This window comes from Ambystoma mexicanum, chromosome 7q (assembly GCF_040938575.1).
Source record: "Ambystoma mexicanum isolate Mex_15411 chromosome 7q, UKY_AmexF1_1, whole genome shotgun sequence".
NCBI classification, from domain to species: domain Eukaryota; kingdom Metazoa; phylum Chordata; class Amphibia; order Caudata; family Ambystomatidae; genus Ambystoma; species Ambystoma mexicanum.
Window position 1 is genome coordinate 487,521,094 of NC_090941.1, and position 18,441 is coordinate 487,539,534.

At 49.4% G+C, this 18,441-nt stretch overlaps 1 protein-coding gene across 1 annotated transcript in view; it reads left to right on the top strand.

The window, feature by feature from the left end:
* The window catches only part of KPNA3 (karyopherin subunit alpha 3), a 1,475,105-nt gene that overhangs the window by 597,756 nt on the left and 858,908 nt on the right, over positions 1 to 18,441 (top strand). The window contains exon 9 of the mRNA XM_069640670.1: positions 6,186 to 6,355. Within this exon, the coding sequence (XP_069496771.1) occupies positions 6,186 to 6,355 (170 nt within the window). The remainder of the gene's footprint in view (positions 1 to 6,185; positions 6,356 to 18,441) is intronic.

The following is an 18,441-nucleotide window of genomic DNA, read 5'->3' on the forward strand; positions in this document are numbered from 1 at the left end:
TGATCCCAACCAGGTTTGCCCCCTTGTTGCCAGAGTTCCCTCACTGTTGCCTCAGTGGGCTAGACTCTCGGGTACATTCTTCGGGAAGCAGATGGTCCCTGAGGGGGTGGAGTTGTGGGAAGGGAAAATGTGGGTATGAACTGGTAGCCCCTTCAGCTGCCCCTGCAGGCTTCGCCCTTGGTGGGAGTGATATTCCAATGTTCCCACATTGGAAGTGTGGTGCAGCGTTGACTGCAGTGCTGTGATTAACAAATCAACCCAGTGGTTAACTCTAATATCCAGGACAGTCCTATTGATCCACATTTAATCTTAATGTCCCGTAGAGTGCCGTGGGTGGGCTCCACTGTGAAATCTATTGGAATCAGGGTGCTATTAGTATGTACTCTACATTGGACCTTCTGATTTGTTGCCAAAGTTACTAATGGCATTGCAGTATGCACAGTTTGTTCTGTATCCTTTGTCCTATGTACATGAATTCAAATTAAATATTTATATCTCATACAAACTTATTTCAAATGGATTGTGTCCTGCCACATATTCCTCATCTTATGATTATCTCTCCAGCTGCTTTATAATTTTTTTTCGACAGAGGGCACTGTGTGCAGTGTAGTCGAGTCGATGTCCTTCGTGGGCCTGCGTTCGTCAGTATAAGTTGCGCACGCAGCGCCCATTGGCTTCAGTTCTGTTTTTCCGAGCCTACGATTCGATAGAATTACGGGGCTCTCAGTTCTTCAGGTAAATAGTGATTTTTGTTTGGAAGATGTCTTCTTGAAGCCTGACTTGGGTGCCAGCGAAGTGCCAAGACTGCGGGTTGAAGATGTTGATCACCGACCCCCACTGCATATGTCTGTAGTGTTTGGGTTCCGGGCACTATACCTCAGACTGTGGCTCCTGTCAGGGGTTAATGAGAAGGCCTTCGGAGTATAAAGGGAAATTGGTGGTGGGGAGGTTACCTTCGAAGTTAACTTCGAAGAGGTAAAGTCAAGGGTTTCTTCCCGACACACAAAATCCGAATTGTCTCGATCGAGAAGTCGATCAAGCCATTCTTAGTCTTTTTCGAAGAAGTCCAAGAAGAGGCGTCATGGGTCACCTTCGACCTCCAGTAATTCCTTGACTGAGGTAATCGGGTGTCCTACGAAATCTGATTCCTCTGCTAAATAGGACTCATTTCGTAGTGAGATGCTTTGAATCTTCAAGAATGCGGCCACAACACCCTCTAAGGACAAGCAGAAAAGCCATGCCCCAGTTGCTCCGCATAAGGACGACCTAGGGAAGTCGAAGACAAAATCTTCGACGCAGAGCTTGAAGCTGGTTTTGCATCGAGAAAGTTCTCGATCTGACGGAACATCAAGGGCTTCGAGTCAGGTACCTAGCCCATCTATGGTTCCGTTGACGAAGCACAAGAAGTCGACAACTTGGACGCCTTCATCGACCGTCTGCGTCGGAGCCGTCAACACTGATACAGAGGTCGACCACGACTAAATTGGCATCGATTTTGAAGCCGGTATCTGACTACGACAACTACTTTGACATTGTCAAAGCCAGTAGTAGAATAGGAAAAGGTTTACAACCCTTTACCTAAAAAGGACTATTAGGGCTTTGTCCGCCATATATGAGGAGGAACCTCCTTCTGATGACAATACACCACCTTTTGGACTACAGTTCGGCTCCCCTAATGTGACAGAGGAACTAATATCTGATGAGTCCAGGCTTAGAGATTTATATGATAACCTTCAGTCAGCCAGTGGGTTGGATACCTCGCCAGAGTTAGTTTGGCAAACCAGACCCAACTGAGCATGCTGACTCTTCATACAGGAAACTTATGGGAAAGGTTATTGAATTTTTAGGATGGAGTAGGCCTACTTTTGAGCAGGATGACATGACAGACATTTTGGTCTAGGGTCCTCAAAGACCAATTTGCCCTTTCATGTGGCATTACAGAAAAGGGTCTCTGCAAATGGGAGACACCAGAAACTGCGGCTGCAGTAAATAAAAACTTTGTGAGGCAGTACAGACAATCCAGCAGTGACCCGGAGTACCTTGCTAAGCATCCCACACCAGCATGCTTGGTGGTTTAGGCTGCTAAATCCATCAGCCAGCTTACTCACTCACTCACTCATCCATCCCTCCCTCCGGACTGGGATAAGAGTGTGGATGCCTGGGCGAGAAAAGTTTTCATTGCTTCTACTCTGGCATTGAAGTCTACAAATGTCACTTGCACATTATCAAGGTTTAGGTTTACCCTGTGGGACTGTTGCTATGGCAGCTGACCTCATCCTGGAAGGAGAGGAAAGAGACTACTTCCTGGCAATCAAGGATGGTAAGGAGGCCATGGGTGAATGTCTCAGTCAGGTTTAGATATTGCAGACCGCATCAGCGGATCCATGGCGACTAGCAGTGTTATGCAGATTTGCTTGGTTGTGGAAGGTTGGGTTTGCACCAGATGTGCAAGCTAGACTACTCAACATGCCTTTTGACGGCTCGAGGCTGTTTGGCAGCAAGGTGGATGAGTTTGGAAAAGTTGCCGACCTCAAAGGCGGGCGCTAAATTCCTTAGTGACGCCATTAGACAGTCTCAACCCTATTTGGGCTCATCTTCCTGGAGGGTTAAGTATTTTGATTCTACTCCTCATTTGGAAGAGGACAAGCAGGTCAGAAGATTCCCTCATGGTGGGAGAGGTGCTAAGTCGGCCCAAACAGCGGCAGCCTTGCCTTCAGCCGCCTCTAAACCACTTTGAGGCCTTCACTCATGACCCTGGTGGGAGGCAGACTTAGCATCTGAACGAATGGGTGGGGGTGGGGGGGTGGGAATTACTTCAGATGCTTGGGCACTGAAAACTGTGGCCCAAGGTTACTGCCTTCGTCTCCAAAAAAGGCCTCCGGATCATCCACCGGGAAACAACTCTTTAAAATTCCAGATACGCTCCTTTTGCAGGACATTCTGACCCTGCTAGAGAAAGGTGCAAGAGAACATGCACCTGTAGCGGAAAGGAACAGGGGTTGGTATTCCCCATACTTTCTGATTCCCACAGGACGGAGGATTGAGACCCATCTTGGACTTTAGAAGCTTGACTAAGTTCTCAGGAAGATGGTTACACTTACTCTTATCCTTCAGGCTCTCCAACTCTAAGACTGGTTGGTATCATTGGACCTTCAGGATGCTTGCTTTCATGTGCCTGTCCATCTCAAGCACAAAGTTTCCGGGGTTCGAGGTTCTCATGATCAGTTTGGAGTTCTGCCATTTGGGCTGACCTCCGCCCTGAGGGCTTTCACCAAGTTGATGGCGTTGGTGGCAGTGAGTCTCAGGAGAGGGGGGCGGGGTTCAAGTCTACCCCTACCCAGACGATTGGCTGATCAGGGCTCGTTCACCCAAACAAGCCCTGGAACATCTCGGCGTGACCTGCCATTCTCTCCACAAACTGGCCTTCTTCCTTAATTACAAGAAGTCTCACTTGATACCATCCCAAAGACTCTAATTTATTGGGGCAGTCCTGAATACTTCCTCGGGGAAAGCCTCGCCACCCGAGGTGAGAGCTCAACACATTCTGCAGATGGTTACCAAATTCCAGAGTGCCCAACATCTTCCAGCCTTTGATTTTGAGGTTGTTCGGTCTCATGGCATCCTGCATTTTCTTGATGCCAGAGGCCCACCTGAGAATGAGATCCCTCTAATGGGCTCTCAGGACTTACAAGTTCTGAACAGAGTTGCTCAGGACCTTCTGTGGTGGCCTTGCAAAGACGGATTCTTTTTGGCAGCCATGACCGGAGATGACGTTAGTGACGGATGCCTCACTCTTGGGGTGGGGAGTCCACACCAACAATCTAACAATCAGCGGTCGTTTGTATCCATCCAAACTACATATCAACCTTTTGGAGCAGAGGGCAATCAAACTAGCGCTGAGGGCCTTCCTGCCATCTGTATGGGGAAAGAAATGTCCTGATAATGACTGACATCAAATTGGCCACGTACTACCTCATCAAGGGAGGTTTAGGGTCACTACCACTGTGTAGAGGCAATGCAGCTCTAGTTACCTAGCCGGAGAATAGAACACAGTGGTGGATGCTCTGAACAGGCAGAGTAGTCTCCTACAAGTGGGAACTAGCTCCGGAAATCGTTCCAGTGATCTTCACTCTTTGGGGAATCCCTCAAGTGGATCCGTTTGCGACCTGTGTCAATCGGAAGTGCAAACTGTTTAGCTCAAGGCAATTTCCTCCCAAGAGTATCTTTAGGGGACGCGTTCATGGTTGACTGGGAGTTTCCAATCCTGTAGGCGTTTCCTCCAATCCGTGTCATTCCTCACGTGATCAGTGGGTTCATAAAGTTCGGGAAACCCTTCTGGACATGTCCATCTGCCTTCCAAAATGTCTTGCACAAAGAGAGGATCTTCTATCGCAAGAGGAAGGTCTGTTTCTCCATCATGAGGTCAAGACAGTCGGCTTTCATGCTTGTTTTCTGAAAGGCTGGGATGCAAGGTTTGAGACCTCCTGGATGATGTAATGGAGAATTTGCTTTCGGCCAGAAGGCCAGAAACACAATCTTTGTACTGTTGCCGTTGGAACGAGTTCAGCAACTGATGCAGGGATAAGAATGTTGATCCCTTTCTATGTGACACACCGATGGTGTTTTCCTTTACATTACATTTGGCAAATCTGGGCCTCCAGATTGGAACAATTAAGGGTTACCTAGTGGTGCTTTTCATTATTAAGCGTTCTTGAGAGTAGGATTCATATTTTAAGAACCCTCTGATTGTTCAATTCTTGAAAGGCCTTACAAATGTATATCCACCAGTCCCATTAAATGTCCCTGTATGGCATCTCAATTTAGTTTTAAAGTTTTAAACATGCATTCCCTTTACGCCTTTACACTCATGTCCTTTAAGACTCTTGACATTAAAAACCGTTTTGCATATTGCAATAACGTCCACGTGCAGGGTAAGCGAGTTGCAGGCCCTTCCCTGCAAAACTCCACATACGGTATTCCATAAAGACGAGGTCAGTCTCTAGGTAAAGCCTTCTTTTTTTACCAAGGGTAGTCTCCGACTTCCACTTGTCACAAATCACGATCAACTTTCTATCCACCTCCTCATTAAGGAGGAGGAGAGGTTAAATAGACTGGACCCAAAAAGGGCGCTGTTTTTATATATCCAGAATGACTACATTTCACCAACATGACCAATTATTAATTGGCTATACTGGTCCCAAATTGGGTCTTGCGGTTACTAAACAAACCATATCCAGATGGATCATCCTGGCTATTGGCGAATGCTACAGATTAGCGGGCAAGGACCCGCCGGACGGCCCAAGGGCACATTCCACAAGGGGCATTGCAACCTCTGCTGCTCTTCAGAGGTGTCCCAATCAATGGTATTTGTTCAGCGGCCACTTGGTCGTCTATCCATACCTTCGTAAGACATTAATGCCTGGATTCATCTTCCAATCAGGGAGGACAATTTGCAAACCGGTCCTTCATTTAGTCCAGGATTAGATCTAAATGTAATTGGTACTCCCACCTCCAAATTATTACTGGTTTGGGAGCCTATCGTAAGATGAGGAATACGTTGGTGGACACAATCCATTCGAAGAACAATTTGCTTCACCCTGGTAACGTTCTTTCGATTGGATGTTACTCACACGTATTCCTCATTGCCCCTCCCAGGCTACCCCGCTGTACAATTTACATGTTACATTTTACGCTTTCTGTGAGCCTATGGTCTAGGGTAGACCTGGTAATTCCTCTTCAGGAGGGGGAAAACAGAATTGAAGCCAACGGGCGCTGTGTGCGCTACTTATACTGATGATGTAGAACGGAGTCCCTCGAGGGACATCGACTCGACAACAATGCACACAGTGCCTGGTCGAAAGAAAATTCCGAAGCAGCTGAAGCTGGAAAGATAATTATCATAAGATGAGGAGTACATGGGAGGAACATCCAATCGAATGAGCATTACCAGGGGTAAGTAACTTATTCTTCTATATAGTTCTTAGCTTGCACCCCTTTTTTGTATTCTTTCTGGTGTTCCGTTCTTGCAAATTAGGTCTGAATCGTACACATTTAATATTTTGGAGATCAAAATTAGACTCCTTGCGAACTATGCGCATTTCAGCTGAAATGGTATGACCAATCGCAATCAACAGCTGAGTTTTTTTCTTTTAAGCCTTCTAAAGTATTTTGTGTTTATCTTATAGGTGATGGTCCTCAATGCCGGGATTACGTCATCTCTTTGGGAGTTGTCAAACCTCTTCTGTCCTTCATCAATCCCTCCATTCCTATTACCTTCCTAAGGAACGTCACATGGGTCATTGTAAATCTGTGTAGGAATAAGGACCCTCCTCCACCGATGGAGACAGTCCAGGAGGTAAAACCTTTCCAGTTCGACTAATACAGTATTTTTTTGTTTACTATTTTTAGAAAAGTTTTTACTGTGTTTTTGTTTATCTCCTCTGTTATCCTGTAAATATTTTAATCTTGCGTCCTATCCCCTTTCCCCCATACTGGATGGGAGACGGAATCTTTTTCACCAGAAAAACCTTCTTCCCCTTTAAATATTGAGGCCCTGGGAGCATGCTCCCCCCTGACTCCGCCCACCGGCCCTGTTCCCCAGTCCCCTTTTTCGCATTGACCGGAACGGGCCGATTTCACCAGCGCTCCTGGGTTTGGCTACGGCCTTGTAATACCATGCACTCTTCCCCAGATACTTTCTTCTGTCTTTTTTGTCTTATTTATTGTTGGGTAAGATTTTTCACAGAACTGGTAAATCTTCGTGACCTGGGTCAACCCCAGAACTTTTTGCTTTACTAGTGGGATATTTTTCCTTAATACCTCAGTGAGTAGTAACGTTTTTCCACACTCACATATCTTTAACTCTTTTTATGGGTGTAATTTTAAGACTGGCCATAAGTGCCTGTTGTTGCTGGGTTGCCCTAGGGGCTCCCCTTTTAACTTTCTTTTGCTAACTTTGAGAGAACTACAGTTCCCAAGGGTAGATAAGTTCCTTATGTGGAGTGCTGGGGAGATGCAATGTATCCCCTTTCACACTAAACTGTAACAATTCTGTTAGTGACAAGCTTACCTTCAATGGCTGGCTGCAGTAATACCTTGTATTAATTTGGTGCACCTTTATCATGGGTTGTGTTCACAGCTGCAGCAAAGGCACCTAAGGGTGCTCATTTTACCAAAATGGCCCGTCTTTTTTTTCTCCATTTTAGTATTTCTTGTGGTTTCTTGTTCCTTCCCCTGATATCCAGGGCGGGAAATTCATTTGTGTGATTTTTCTTCAACTTCGACGGGAGTCCCCTGGACTCTCCGCCCAGGCTCCAGTCTGTCTGTGAGGGCAGGAAGTGAGGGAGGAGTCCAAAACTCCACTGCCCTTAGTCTTGCACCTTGCCTGAAAGGGGACAAATCCCAGTGGGGTGCTGGCTGTCCTGATTGGACAACCAGACCACCCCTTATGGCAAAATGCAGGGAGAGAATGCAGAAGTTGTGTGGTAATTCCTGATAAATACTGCGAACCTGGAAGCTGAAGAGTAGTCGACCACTGGAACTTAAACCGAAGAGGATGACCAAGGAAAAGCGGCGGCAATGATTTCCAGCGACTGGAGAGCCTGCTTAGTAGCCCGAACCTGCTGCAGCCCTTTCTTCCAATCGACCTGGGGACTCTGAAAACGACGTCCCCAACCCAGAGCCTGGTGAGACCCACTAGACTCGAAGACTTGCCTTTTGAGCCATCCCACGCATTGGTGCGACCTTTCGTTGCTGCAGTTCCCCATTACCCTGGGACCTTGAGCCATCGTGCATTGCACGGTTTTATGAATCTTGCTGAAATGTCGTGGGCATCCTGGTGGATCTCCAAAGACACAAATCAAGTCCAAAAAGTCCCCTTAACGGAGTGCTCGACCATAGTAACGAGAATTCAACCACAATTTTCTGTCTTCTTCTGTGCTCTTTGAAAAGGTGCCAAATCCGCAGAACCGCATTCAGCCGCTAGGGAAACCTTGCCTAGAACCTTCGACATGGATCACTGCTGCAAAGTTCCTTCTGAGGGCTTGTTTTCAGTCACCACGACAAGGTATCCTCTGGGTATTTGGCTGCAGATCCTGAAGTCGTCCTGCTGCAAAATCTTCAATGCTGAGGTACTGTTGGCTTGGGTATGTACTTACCTGAAGTCTGTTAGGATTTCTGTGTAGCTGCCTCGTGTTTTCTGTGATGGGGAGGCCTCTCATCCAGTGCACCCAGTCCCACTGCTAGAATCCTGCTAGGGCGTCTTCTGCGAAGCCCCTGGATCCTCTTCTGACCCTAGAAGTAAAGTACTCGCCTGTTTGCCCGGTTTTCCTTAAGGAACTCTGACTTGCTACTAAAGAACCTATTCTGACACTGGGCCTCATTACGAGCCCGCCGTCCGGAATGCAGTGATTGAGTGACTACAGTGACACCGTTGCGGAATGAAAGGCAGATTACGGCTTGTCGGTCGTGCGCACCACACCAACGCAGAAACTGTGTCACCCCCGGCATGTAAACCCCCATGCACACGGACATACCACCACAAAAAGCAGTGCAAAACCAGTGACTGCCCCCGCTGACACAGAATCACAAAGCGGAAATACTGTTACCGCGAAAACCGGAAACCGAGAGGTAGCCATTATTTAAACCACAATCCACTGCCATCCTCAGACACCACAGGCCAGATCACCTCCCTGATCTGCAAAAACCATCAACCACTATGGCATCCAGGATTCCAGCACAAAGACAGCGCAAGCAAGAGGTTCAGTGAGGCAGAGCTGACAGTGGTTGTGGAGCATATAGTGCACCATGCGGAAATGCTTTTCAGCGCAGACCAGCGGCGCGCCACCCAGCAACGCCGTAAGGAGGTGTGGGCTGAAGCAGCACGCAAGTGCACATCAGTAGGGGTGACCACACGCACCGTAAAGGACTGCCACAAGAGGTGGGATGACCTCAGGCTGAGTGCGCAACCACATCGCTGCACACCGCCAGCACAGCACTGGCACCGGTGTAGGCCCTGCATCCCCACTGAAACTGCAGTCGGGGGAGGAGTGGTGCAGCAGTGTCCTGCACCTTGAGGGCATACACAGCATTGGTGACGCAGAGGCAGGAGTGAGCCCACCTGTTGATGCCGGTAAGTGAACAAACTACAAAGCCATGAGTGTGAATGGACCTCAGGAGTGGCCCAATGGACCCACTGATTGTCCGTCCTTGAGGGGGGGGGGGCTGTGGTCCCACCAATCACCCAGATGATAAGCAACACACCCCCAAAACATGGCCCCTGGACATGCACACAGTGCGTGACTGAGTACAAGCAGAGACACACACACTTAAGTGCATCAACAGTCATGTGTGTACATGCAAGTGGTCCCAGATAGTTTAGTTTGCATGTGATGGACCCATCAAGTACCACCACAGAACTACCAGCATGCCCTCTGTATCCCCACAGCCATGTCAAGTGACGGCGGCGATGCCCCACAGGAAACCCAACTTCCACCTGCACGTGGCCAACTCAGTCCTCCTGCCCAGGAGGACGAGGAAAGCTGCTCTGGGACACAGGCACCAGCACCATCTGGCACAGATGCACCAGCCGACGTCTCCGTCCCCATGAAGGCTGCCGCCACACAAGTGGCCCACACTCCTACCATGGCCACAGATCCCATCCTTCAGGCCATCTGCAATGCAGAGGAGGCTGCATCCAGTGACGACAGTGCCCCAGCCATGCAGGCTGAAGTCGGAGGACAGGGGGACAACATGGATGACCTGCCATCCCTCCACAACCTACAGTTGAGCCCCCCTAAATGCACAGGCCCATGAGGTCACCAACGCCCTCCATGGCAGAGCTAAGTGCCCGCATGCAGCGGATGGAGGAACAGCAGGCCACCTTAACGCAGCTTGTGGAAAGGCAGCGGGAAGAGGCGAGGCTGCAGCGAGAGCAATGCCACATCGGTGCGTCGGCTCTCTAGGGCCATTGGATGTTTCGCCATGAACATTGTCACCTTGGCACGCCATGTCCGAGAGGGCAACAGTGTGACATCCACCATCGCCGAGTCCAGCAGGTGTTTCTTGGACGTGTGCCACCAGTCACCTCACCAGTGCCGTCCACAAGCATCAGCCCATCAAGCTCCACCACTGCCAGTCCATGGAGTCACTCCAGTCGGCTGACTGGACCCTCCGGCAAGGACGCTCATGCGCATAAGTGCCCCCGGAAATAGTGCCATGTGGGAATGGCTGTCCACAAGACATTCTGGGACACAATGGGTGTATGGGTGTATGGGGGTGGGTACGTTTGGGTGGTGGGGGAGGTCCATTATGGGGTTAGTGGTTTGGGGCCTGGTTGGGGGTGGGTAAGTTTGGGTGGGCACGGGTGTACAGCTTTCCTATCCAATACACCTACTTTCCTGCTTTGTTTACAATAAATCACCTTTGACAACTTTCACGAGTGTACATCCATTATTTCATTTGCAATCAATCCATTTATTAACGTGCATCATATTTGTGCAATGCTGTTCATGTGCAGTCTGGCAAAAGTAAATGCCAATGAGTGTATCCCGTGCTTGTTGACCATCTTGTGCCCACCTGCGAGGGAGTGGAGCCATTCCATCCCCATCTTCAACTCCATCATCCTCTGTGTCTGAAGGCAGCGGAATGTTCCTGCGCATGCACAGATTGTGCAGCATGGCACGCATGAGCACTATTTTACCTGTCTTCACTGGGTTGTACAGCAGTGTTCTGCCAGATCTGCTCAAGCAGCAGAACCTGGCCTTCAGTAGGCCAAATGTACTCTCAATCATGCCACCTGTGCGGACGTGTGCCCTGTTGTACGCCTCCTCATGCCTGTTTAGTCTCCATACGTGTGTCATCAGCCATGGCGTGAGTGCATATCGTGCATCACCTACATGGGATGTAAATGGAGGGCACATGTCAGTATTGGTGATACAAGTGTCTTGATCAGACGCAGTGCAATCATGTCATTAGTCAATCATCCATATGGGGCAAGCAGTGGTCTGACCAGTGGGTGATTGCCATTCCTGGGTCATTGTTGTCCACATTAGCATTTGGATATTGCCCAACGACTTAATGTGCATATGAAGTTGCCCTTGCGGCCAGTAGTGTTTGGTGAGTATGGCATTGTTCAGTGATGTACACACATGGAGGAGTCAGTCAATAGACACTGATTATGTGGTTGATGCAGAATGTCTCATGTGCACACATGTGCATTGGGGGGGCAGTGGTGCATAGTGTGGGTGGCTGTATTAAGTGGCTCAAGTTGTATGAGCTTGTACTAGCAGAACATGTCTTGGTTGTGCATCTCATTTGGCAGGGTGTGTATGGGCACACTGTGCCCACCTGTCGTGTGTAGCTTTGTGATGTGTGGGTTGTGGTGACTGTCCATTACATGGGCCAGGAGGTGATGCATTTGCAGTTGTAGCAGGCCAGTCACACAGGTCATTGCCCTGGACACTCCCCCTTCACAGGGCCCGTGCATTGGCAGTTGTAATCACCCAATAGCGATGTGCTTTGTCCAGCATAGTGTTTCATGTACCGTGGCAATGTGGAATTCCGCAGGACCATTGTGTCATGTGTTGACCCCGGGAAACGTGTGCAGAAATGTGTTATCACTTGTCCAGCGTCACATACCATCTGTACATTCAGTGAGTGGTAGTTTCCTATTGCGGTACACCATCTCGATTGTATGTGGTACTGTCAGCTCTATGTGGGTGCAGTCTACTGCACCAATGCAATTTGGCATGGCAGCAATGGCATGGACGGCCAACTTGGTGGCAATGACCCGGGGAAGGGTACGGGGTAAGGCGATGCGTTCCGACACATGGCGCAGCAGGGCATCCAGTACCTGACCCAGTATTCTTGAAAAACAGGGTTGAGAGCCCGTGCAACTCAGTATGCCGATACGTTTCAGTGCCAAGAAAATGCAGTACCAGACCACCTTCAGAAGGGGGGGAGGAGGATTGCGGTCGAAATGCCCATGCGGCTGCTGTCGTCCTCAATCGTTGTGGTGATGTACATGATTGTTAGACGGTCCAGCCGGTATAATGTGTGGATCTCTCCTGGGGTCAGGTTCCAGGGTGAGGCCCTGATGCGGGGTATTGCAGGCTGCCTGCGGGGGTCATGCCGGCTGCACAACTGGGTTTGGCATGGGTGCAGGGTTTGTGAACTGCCGCCTGCGACTCCTCCGCCTCTTCTGCACCATTGCTACCACCATGTGCACTGCTGCCTGTATGTTCAATAGCCCCAGTCCCAATGCTGCTACAGCAGCTGCCTGCATAGTTGTTTGGAGTTGGCCTGGGTGTGGCCCTTTTATAGGCTCCCAGCTGGGCTCATTTGGTGCACCTGTGGCCTGATTCAGCTCACCCGGCACTGTTTATCGTCATCTCTGCGATGGCGGCGATACCGCCACTGTGTCCATGGGTTTGCTGCCATTTTTGTGGCAGAGTTTCCATGTCCGTGATACTCTTAATGCGCACAGTGTTACGTACTGCCGGTTTCTCTGGCAATGCAGTTATCGGGTGCGTTGACTCCACGGTTTCTGGTGGTGGCATTTCCGGGATTGAAGGATTGAATTTGCTGATCCGGTAAAGAACCACAAAGAGTTTTGAAGGGATAGGGACTTCTGCCTAGAAAAGAAGTGTTTAAAAGTTATTTACTTGTAAAGAGTTGGTTGGCAACTGTATCTCTAAGAGTGAACAGTTACGAAAGTTCTTACTTATCTTGAATGTGTGATGCACTATTTTCAAAAGTATGGTTAACATCTTTCTTTCCTTAGAAACAGTTTTGCCATTTTATAGAAAGTAGATGTGAAGTTATTTTATTCTCCTGTGATTAGGTTGTGCCTATTCCCAAAAGTAAAGTGTTGGTTTCACCAGATGATTCCTGCAGGGTAATTGTATGAGTGTTCCCCAACTGGTTCTTGCTTCCCCCGACTTGCTGCTAGCCTGTCCAGAATACATCTGTATTAGGTTGTTCACTACCTGAAATAACTGAGTCATTCAGTAAAGTGTAACATTGGGTTTACTTTACCCTTCATTATGAGGTAAAAAGGGTGTATGGGTTTTACTTACCTTGGGTTAGCTGTGTGCCATTCCAAAAATAAGTTGTTACTGCTTACCTCGATCTGTGGTTCACTGATCTCAGAAGCACCTGTAATTGAATATTACATCCTGAGGTTTTACTCGCTTAGTATAACTAGTTTTGTGATAACACAGTTAAAGGTTTTTACTGCACCTGGAATAAGTGTTCCGCTATTCACAAAGTATATTGTCCAGTCTACTGATTTGTTAATGCATCATTGTACAACTGGTAGGGTCTAATGCCCTTGCATTACTGAATGTGATCTGTAAGTAACCATTGGTTTTTACTCCCAAAGAATAGGTGTGACCTAATACTGAATGTGTATGAAAAGGTGTGGACTTCCCTAGAACTATTGTTGGGTGTTCCAAATAAGGTCTATTCTTGGGTCTGTGTACCTTCAAGTATAGTGTTGTGTTTTTAGAATTGTGATTTCATTTTTTTAGTACTTACCCCTAGATTTATCTGGGCCTACTTGTATTTAAATAAACACTTTATTTTTACAATACATAGTTTGTATTTCTTTGGATCATTTGTATTACAATTTCATCTGTACTGCTTCTACTGCCCTCTCTCCCTCCTAAGATGAGCCTGGCTGCTCTGTCTACGCTACCATGAACTCGGGTGGTACAGCCTTATACTAAGAGTGGAGTCTTGTACTGCCTCAGTTGAATGGTTTTACTAAGCCCTTAGTTGGACTTAGAAAAACTGTCCTAACATTTATCAAACGGGTACTTCGTCCACTGGCGCCAAGCTCCTCCCTGTCGCATGTCGACGTCGGCGGGCTTAAGAAGGTGTCCAGCCTGAGAAGGGCTCTTCCCCCCCCCTCCATCCGATCCTCACGTTCTTTGCCTCTGCTGCCTTGGCAGTTGTTAGGGAGAATTCTCTCTTTAGGCTGAATTTCCTAACCTAGTGAGTCCCCCAGCAGCTTTGCTGGATTTCTGGAGTTTATTTTCCTCCTGCCAAGAGTGAGACCCTTTTTCTCCCACTCTTGGACATGATTTTTGGTGTTCCTTTGACTGGTAATGTTTTTTATGGGCTATGGGGTCCTTTACTCCATAGGGTCTCATGTGTTTTTACTATGTGTGTTACACAGCACCCTCCGTGCAGTAACACAGGGGTGTCATAGCGACACCCCACTATAGACTCAAACCCTGGGACTGACTACTGTCTCCCAGGGCATGTAAAGTCACCATTGGCTTTACTAGTCCCAAATTATTAACAGAAACCAGTACAAACCATCATATTGTGGGCGTACTGGTCGGGGCAATTCGATTGCTCCGGGGTCTGTTAGTCGAGGGGGCACGTCTCCGTCCCCCCTGATCAAGTTTTGGCTGGTGGCAGTGGAAACTACTTTTTATATTCGACCGCAAATATTTCCCTATGGGATTTTCCCATTGTTCGAGGCTACCAACTTTAATGATTTAAATCTCATAGCCTCGAACATACCGCCGGTTTATTTAATTAATATTAATTCTCCGGGTTTGGTATTTTTTGCCAGGACTCGATTCTAAAATGGCGTTTGTGTTCTCTTCTGTGACTCCAACCCAAGTTGAGCCCTTTGTTCCACCTTTTGGCGGGCTTCTCCACAGAAGCCTCCAAAAGTGGTGCCACTCTGTCTGGGTACCACAGGGGGTGTGGGAGGGGGTTTAGGCACCCTGGACTGAGTTACCTTGGTAACTCAAGTCGCACTCCTGTGTGATTGGCCCAAGTGGTGAGCCGGCCGGCTCACCACTTAGCATTTTTGATTGACAGCTAGGCTGAGTGAATGGGGGTATGCTGCATAAAAGCAGGGCTTTGGGGACTGGAACTTCAGAAGTCGCCACAGGACCTGAGAATCCGACGAGGGAGAAGCTGAGCCGACCCACGACGACACCACCGGTGGAGCCCTGCAGAACCGACTCACCACTTCCCGACGACAGAAGATCTCCCGGCTGGAGAGGCTTCTTCCCCTGACAGGTGGGCACAACCAGTTTTACCTTCTTTTCTTCGCAACCCAGACCGGTTTGTGGTCGAACTGCCCGTGCCAAGCACTCCAGCGGCCGGTTAGCCACTTGCCACTGAACCACGAATCCACGGACCTCTCCTTGTACCTGAGAAACTCCGCAGCTGGTTTCTTCCCTGGCAGTGCAACAGACTCCTGTCTTCCTCCACGACGAGATCCTCCCTTCCCCCGGATGAAGCACTGACTTGCATCCGCTGCCAGGAACAGCTGCCCGCGCTGGAGTGTTCTCACCACTTTAAGGTACCGTGTCCGCCAGGCCTCCCTTTCTAAAGATTGCTACAAGGTAATAACTCCTTAACCTTCTGGACTGGGCTGGCCGCCTTGACCCTCTAACTGGTCCCTCTTTGGTCCAACTCCTTTTTGAACCATTACAAGACTTTTGTGCACTGCAACCGTGTGACCTTGGACACATTTCGTTTCCTCTTAAAGCGGATCCGGCCTACTGACTCTGAATTCACGGTTTTACTTTGCCTTCCTCTCATTATGTTCTTGTAAAAGTCTTGGGATCTGTTTCAAATTGTGTTCTGCTTTTCTCTCCCTTTTAAAAACGAATTTTTAGAGTGCCACCTACGTTAAGCGCTCACCGCTGTCTGAAAATAAGTGGGGCTTTGCTTAAGACTTGTCTAATATTCTTTTAAGGGAGTGTGTATCTTTTAGTGACCGTGTTTTTGAATTGCTTACCATTAGTGCCTGTGTGTTTTTCTAGATGTGGTTTTAAATAAATATCTTTTACACCAAGCCCTGGTCAGTGTTTACTTGTTCTATTGTGTTCTCTTGACCTATTGTGAATACTCTGTATACTGCCTAACTCTTCTTGAGGGAAGTCTGACTGCTCAGCCACAGCTACCAAGTGAATCTGTGTGGTACAGACTGCTACCAAGTGGGTTTACTGCCAAACACCTGTAGTCTTAAATCTTTTGCAGTGGTCCCAGAGGGAACTGCACTGGTTTCTGCCTAACGGCAGTCACCACGGCTGGAAAGGTTGTACCGCCTGCAACGCGCTTACATAGCGTGCTCTGAAGAACAGGCTAGCTCGGTAGAGGGAGCTCTTCGAGACTTCGCCTCCAGGGGACTTGCGAAGGAAACATCTGAGTGGGAGGAACCTTTCTGGTTCTCGCACCAGCGCCGGTACCAAGGCTGTTCGTACCCCCGAGGGGCGACGCCCTAATACCGGCCAGATGTCCAAGGGGGTGCCTTCAAGCAGCACTACCGGCAATACAGCCGAGGGCAACATGCCTACAGGCCCTGTCCTGAGGTGCAGGGTAGGTCTCATGCTCCACCCCCAAGAGTCCTGGAGGAGGCCGGGCCCAGTGAGCCAAGCACCACAGCTGCTTTGATTCCGGCTCCCCTGCTTCCCACAGTCCAGGCAGTTCCACACCAACCTCCGCAGCAGCCACCGGCTCTAGTTCCTGCACCGCAGCCCTCGGCACCCAGCACTCCTCCACCTGCTCCAGACCAGCCGGACACCAGGACATGCTGACTTGAGCCAAGGCTTTCTATGAGTGGCTTGCAGGGTTGGCAGAGTATTTGGGGCGCCCTCAACCCGAGGTCCAACAACCAGAGGCGTGGGTACTGGCCGAGGTCCTCTTTATGCCCTGCGGCTAGAACGGGGATCCCGATGCAGAAGGATGTTGTCGACTTGGCCAAGAAGGGGTGTCTCAAGCCACACACGGCCCAGCCTGTCAATTGGCACCTCGATGCCATGTATAGGCAGATGGAGGGGGATCCACTCTTGCTGCTGGCATGCCCTCAACCGCACTCTTCGGTGATTGCTGCACCATCACTCTACTCAAAGCCTTAGTCGTCTTTGGCCACCTCGTCCTCTGTGCTGCTAGGCAGGGAGGAGAAGATCTTGGAGGCTTATGAAAAGAAGCTTTAGTCCAACACCTCACTGCACCTTCATCAATCCAACGCGGATGCCATGCTGGCAGCCATTAACCACAGGCTTTTGCGGGAAATAGCAGAACCTCTGGTGCAGAGCCAGGAATGCTTCAAGGCGGGGCTGGCAGGACCAAGCTGGTGGCACCGGACATCATTGAGTCCACCATGTCCCACATCGATAACTCCTGGCCAGGCCAAATGCATTGCCATGGACATGAGAAGGATTGCCTGGCTTTGGGCTACTAAAATCAACCCAGCCGTCCAGGAACACAATTTGGACCTTCCATTCGAGGATAGGGACCTCTTTCACTCCACCACCGATGAACTAGATAAAAAGAAAAACAGTTCCCAAACTTCCAAGTCTTTACCCTAACAAAGGCCACTCCCAAGGCATACACCCAGTCGCATCAACGCTCCGATAAGGGGCGGGCGTTCGCCGGGTTCCTGGGCTTCCAAGAACAGAGGTCTAGACAAGCCTGACTGTTCTCAGTCAGCACCAGCGCAAACAACAAAAGGGGGGTAGGGGGGGCAATGGCTTCTTTCAGTCCCCTCCTCTGCAACAGCCTCAGAGGGAAAAGGCATGACACAACCCTTCGGTTCCACGTGTCTCTGGTGTGGGGGCAGGCTTGCCCTTCACGCACAGTTTTGGCATCAGAAATTCGCAGACAGCTGTAGTATCCAGTGGGTACCGCCTTCAGATTCCTTCCATCTCCTCCCTTCCCACAGATTGGGACAGCAACTCTGTTGGCGGAAATTCGGTCGTTCGTCGAGAGCCAGGCAGTGGAGAAAGTCCCAACCTCCCAGCGAGTCTTGGGCTTCTATTCCAGGATTATCACCATACAAAAAGAAACAGGGTGGCCTAGGAGTTGTTGTATCTCTTCAACCTCAACCTCTCCACCCCTCTTCAAGAATTCAAGATGGTTACGCCAGCACTCGTAGCAGAGATACTGTGCAGGAGAGGCTGGATGTGCTCCCTGGATCTGAAGGACGCTTATCTACACGTCCCGATTTTGCAGCCTCATTGATCCTTGCTGCGGTTCAGGATCATGGGCTGCCATTTCCAAAACAAGGTTCTACCCTTTGGACTCGACTCAGCCCACAGGGTGTTTACCAGATTAATGAATGCAGTGGCAGCCCTCCTCCGGCACCACCACGTCTACCCATACCTGGAGGACTGCTTGTCAGGGCGAGATCCCCTGTGTCAGTGCATCACACCTCTGCTCTCATGGCCATGCTCCACGAACTGGGATTTTCTACCAACCTCAAGTTTCAACTGCAGCCAAGACAGAGCCTGACCTTTCTGGGCCTCATCTGGGACACTAGCTCCAAGAGATTTCCCCTCGGAGGACAAGATCATGGCCATCAAGAATGGCTGTAGGTCACTGCCTCAGCTGAGGTCATCTTGACCTGGTCGTACCAGCATTTACTGGGGATCATGGCGGTGGTCCTACTGGCCGCCCCCACACAAGACT